General features: G+C 65.2%; 2 protein-coding genes across 2 annotated transcripts in view; one reads left to right on the forward strand and one right to left on the reverse strand.

Moving 5' to 3' along the window:
- H696_00632 (adenosinetriphosphatase) overlaps window positions 1-1,061 on the forward strand; it is a 6,241-nt gene extending 5,180 nt beyond the window's left edge. Inside the window, exon 18 of the mRNA XM_009494513.1 lies at window positions 8-1,061. Within this exon, the coding sequence (XP_009492788.1) occupies window positions 8-919 (912 nt within the window). The 3' untranslated portion in view covers window positions 920-1,061. The remainder of the gene's footprint in view (window positions 1-7) is intronic.
- A 508-nt stretch (window positions 1,062-1,569) lies between these two features.
- H696_00633 (hypothetical protein) lies at window positions 1,570-4,863 on the reverse strand (the record flags this gene model as incomplete). Its single annotated transcript, XM_009494514.1, has 1 exon — window positions 1,570-4,863. The coding sequence occupies one exon, from the start codon at window positions 4,861-4,863 to the stop codon at window positions 1,570-1,572; it is 3,294 nt and encodes a 1,097-aa protein (XP_009492789.1).
- Between the last annotated feature and the right edge of the window lie 101 nt (window positions 4,864-4,964).

The raw sequence follows: 4,964 nt of genomic DNA on the forward strand, positions 1-4,964 counted from the left end.
TGGTCAGGCCATGAACGAGATTCGCAAGCTTCGTCGGCAGCTGACCAACCTGGTCAACTCGGTGGACAGTCACGCCGGGGCCACCATGCCGCTGACCATGCCGCTGCCGTCTCCGGAGCAGGAGCAGCTCCTGTGCCAGGCCCTCTTCTGCGGGTTTGTGGACCAGGTGGCCACGCTGAGTGATGCGGCGGCCGCGGCGGCCGTTGCCGGCCCCAATGGCCTGCCTCGTGGGACAGGCACCGCCAGCCGGCCCTATCAGACCATGTTCCAGGAGGAGCTGACATACATTCACCCGACGTCGTGTGTGGCCCGGCGGGCTGGCGGCCCGGCTCCGGCGTTCTTGGTCTTCCTGGACCTGGTTCGCACGACCAAGCGCGTCCAGATGAAGACCTGTACGGAAGTCCGGCCGACATGGCTCGCGCGCCTGGGCGCCGGCCTCTGCCAGTATTCGGACCCGTTGGAGAACCCGCCGGCGCGGTATGTCCCCGAGCGGGACACTTTGGTGGCCTTTTGCGAGGGTCTCTACGGCCCCCGGAGGTGGATTCTGCCGGTGGTGGAGATCCCCCACCCGGCTGGCTTGGACCGGATGAAGCTCTTCGCGCGGCACCTGCTCGAGGGTGATGTGGCCTTCGGCCTGCGGGAGCACGCGACCGCCGATCGCCTTATCACCAAGCCGCTGGTCATCCAGAAGCCGTGGACCCATGCGCGGTCTGTGGACTTTGTCCAGGCCCTGGTCCGGGAGAAGGTCGACTCGAAGCAGGCTCTGCGTCGGATTTGGCTGCGCCAGCCGAAGTTCCTCCTGAAGGAGTACCTCCTCTGGGTGAAGCCGGAGTTCCATACGGCCGTGTCGGCTACCTGGCCGCCGGCCCTCGACCCTCCGGTGGCTCCCTCTGCTTCGGATGTGGCGATGCGCATTTGAAGGAGCGCATGCTCAACCAGCCACGGTTGGAGGCGCCTAAATGCTCTGCCATTCCATCCCTTCACTAGCCTCCCCCCCCCCCTCCCTCACACAAAATGTGGGGGACCGAATAGACTGCTGCTCGTACGCGAGGAATGGCTCGACTGGGGGGGGGGGGGGGGGGGTGCCTCTCTTGTCCCTCCATACACACACACATACACACGACGCACCGGCGCCTCTGGCGCCTTGCGCTTCCATATGCCTAAGCCGCGGAAAAACAAGGGGCCCTCACAACTGTCCATGAGTCTACCCCCTGCTCCAAGGAGCTGCGCGTAAGGCAGAGGGCAGAAAAAAAAAAGAAAACCATGAGATGCACACATACACACACACACACAAGGGGCTGAATGTAAGGTGTGAGAAGAGGGGGGAAGTCTAGGGGGTAGTATTGCTGAACAGCGTCTCGTAGGGGCGGCTGAAATACGGTACTCGGGGAAGTCGCCGACCGGCGCGAGGCATGTGAAAACAATCAACAGGGAGGTAGTGGGGGGGAGGGGGGGGGAGAGAGGAGATATGGTACAGTTCGCTCCCCATCGAGACGGGGGGGGGGGGTAGGAGGGAGATGCAGCAGCCAGCCACACGGGTGCAGACGCCTTGGCAGCCTCTGCCGCGCGTCAGATCTCCGTCAGATGACTGACATTCGACCGGTAGGACTCGGCCACGGGCTGCTGCTCATACGAAGAAGGAGGAGGCAGGATGATGGGCACGCCCACGGCCGCCGGCGGCGGGGGCGGCGGCAGAATCACCACCGGCATGGATTCCAGCTGAATGGCACCCCCTGCGGAGAGGGCGCTCTCGCCGACCGTGTCGCCACCAGACGCCAGAGGGGGCGAAGAGGAGGATGAGAGGCTCGGGCTGCCCGGGCCGCTGGTGGCCGCCGACTTGGACATGGACAGGTCATCGTCCATGGTGGTGGCGCTGTTGCCGGCGGTGCTGCCGAATTCCGACAGCTCGATGGCACCCTGCGAGTCGACACTGGCACTCTTGCCACTGCCGCCGCCGCCGCCGCCGCTGCTGCCGCCGCCGCCGGACATGGACTTCTTGGAGGAAGAGCCATCGCCATTGCCACCGCCGCCCCGGGAGGAAGAAGACCCCCCGCCACAGCTGTTAGGGTGACTGGTGCAGCCGGCCCCGTTGTTGTCATCATTGTCGAACTTCTTCCGCCAGGCCGACGGCAGGCAGGCAATGAAGCCACGACGAATGGCCCGGCAAAGACGAGTGACCGGCGAGAAGAACCAAGCAATGGCGGCCGTGACCCGATCAACCTTCTGTTGAACCACCGCCTTGAACTTGGCCGGGATGACCAGGATCCAAATGCAGGTGACGATGATGAACACCATGCAGACGGCCGTCATCCACAGGGTGATGACCCACCAGCGATCAAGGTTGATGACCACCAGGATGCAGAAGAAGCCGGAGAGAATTTGCATCGGAAGACCGAAGCAGGTGTAATCCAGGAACCGATATCCACCAGGTGCCTGGACCATGAGGTTGGTCTGGTAGCCGATGGGGCTCATGAAGTCGGCGGAACTGGCAAACATCAGCACATACAGCATCACCTCCATCGGGAAGTAGCCCTTCTGGTAGATGGTGTAGGCGATGGGGAACATGATGGCCACGCAGGCGTTGTTGGTGACCACCGAGTTGAAGACCACGCAAATGAGGTAGAAGCAAATCAACAGCACATGGGAGCCAGCCTTGGAGGCCGAGTCGATCAGGGCCTCGGCCACGAGTTGCGCCGCGCCGGAGTTACTGAGCGCCGCGGACAGGGCAAACCCAGCCGCGATCATGATCATCACCTCGAGATTGAGCGACCGCCGGGCCTGGGCCGCCGACAGGCAGCCCGTCAGCATGAGCACCCCGACGCCGAACATGGCGCACAGGGCAATCGACACCTCGGCCAGGGCCGACACCGCGATGATGGACAAGATCACCAGGAAGGAGATGATGGCCTTGTAGTGATCCACGACGCTGGCCTGCAGCAGGGCCGCACGGTGGGAATGGATATTGCGCGAGGAGGAGTCCAGCTCGGCCGGAGTCGGCTGCCGGTAGGCACCCACGCGCCGGACCAGGGCAAAGGGCGAAGACAAGGGCGAGGCATCCTTGTAGGTCTTGAGGAAGTTGGGCGTGGCCACCAGGAGCAGGGCGTCACCCGGCCGCAGGACCACCGCACCGATGCCGCCATTGGAATCGGCATTCGGCCGGCGGGTGTTGGTGCGCACCCGGCGGAAGGAGGCCGCGCCCCCGGCAATGGGGTTCCGACGGAAGCGCCGCTGGCCGCCATAGCCGGCCTCCGGGTCCGAGGTGAAGTCCTCCTCATCGGACAGGCCATCGGTGGAATTGCGGCCGGAATCGAAGAAGGCCGAGTCGGCGCCGCTGGTGGTGCCGGCCCCGGCGCGGCTGCCGCCACCGACCCCGCTCTCGGTGGAAAGAGCATGGGGCCCGGCCGGCGACTGGGGTGACGACGGCAACAGCAGCGCCCCACTGGCGCTGGTGGCCACAAGCGGACTGTCAGCATAGTCGTCCCCCATGGCCGGACCATCGAAGGAGTAGCCCTTGGCCGAGGGGAGGGTGGTGAAGCTCTTGGCCCGGCCACGCATGCCGGGCAGCGGGGTCGAAGCCGCGGCATTGATGCCGGTCGACCGGCGCGGGGACTCCGGGAAGACACCGGACTCGAAGTCCACCGAGTGCAGGGTCTTCATGCCGGGCTGCGGGGGCTTCATGTAGGGGGTGGGCCGGTCGCAAACACGCTCACCGCCACGGTGCACGGCGATGATGGCCGCCTGGAAGCGAGTGCGGAATTCGACATCGCGCACGGTCTTCCCGACGATGGCGCCGCCCTTGAAGGATCCACCGGCACCGAGGACCACCTCCACCAGCTCGCGATTGCCGCGCAGGTTTTCCAGGTCCGGATGCCGGGGATCCTCGGCCAGGACAAGCCCATGCGCCAGGGCACGGGTGGTCAATTGGGCCACATTCGACACGTCGCCGGCGAAAACCAGCTCGTCACCCGGCAGGAGGATGGTCTCCGGGCTGGGAGCAGGCAGAGAGAGGCCAGACCGGACGACATCCACCAGGAAGAGCCCGGGCAGGTGGCGGAGGCCGGCCTGCTCGACAGTGCGGAAGGCAGCCGAGGAAGCGGGGTTGCTGGCGGAGGAGGCACCGGCGGCAGGGGTGACCGCGGTGGCGGTGGCGGTGGCGGTGGCGGTGGCGGTGGCGGCGGGGCTGGCGGCGGTGACGGCGGCGGTCGAGTTGCCATCGGCATCGGTGGCCGGGCGCACGGGCCGGAGGTGATCCACGGCCGAGGGGACGGTGGTGGCCGAGGAGGTGGCCGTGACAGCGGGGGCCGCCCCGTTGGTCGAGCCCTCCAGGGACTTGACCGAGGTGTTGTTGTTGACACTGAGCACATGCACGGAGACCAGATACTCGCGGGGGTTTTCGAGCACGGTGCTGGCGGTCACACGCGAGGGCAGGAGATCCGAAAAGACCATGAGGTACGTGCAGCAGGAGACGAAGACCGGCAGGCCAATGCGGCCGAGATCGAACATCTGGATGTCCACATCGATGCCGCGCTGCTTGGCCATGCCAAGGGCCACAAGGTTGGTGGATGTGCCGATGATGGTGAGCGTGCCGCCGACGATGACACAGAAGCTCAGGGGCATCATCATCTTGCTGGGGGAGAGGCCATTCTCGCGGGCAAACTGCTCCAGCACCGGGATAAAGATGGCCACCACCGGGGTGTTGTTGATGAAGGCCGAGATGACACCGAGGATGACCACCATGCGGCCCATCGTCAGGGGGAAGGGCTCGGACCGGCGATACCCGTAGAACATGAAGCGTTTGATGTACTCCAGGGCGCCGGACGATTCGACCGAGGCGCACACCATGTATAGGACCATGACGGTCATGAGGCCCTCATTGGCGAAACCCTGCACGCGAAAAGGGAGTCCGGGGGAGGGGGGCGAAGGGACATATGGTTGGAGGCGCCTAAATGCTCTGCCATTCCATC

Source organism: Fonticula alba, assembly GCF_000388065.1.
Source record: "Fonticula alba strain ATCC 38817 unplaced genomic scaffold supercont2.1, whole genome shotgun sequence".
NCBI lineage: Eukaryota > Rotosphaerida > Fonticulaceae > Fonticula > Fonticula alba.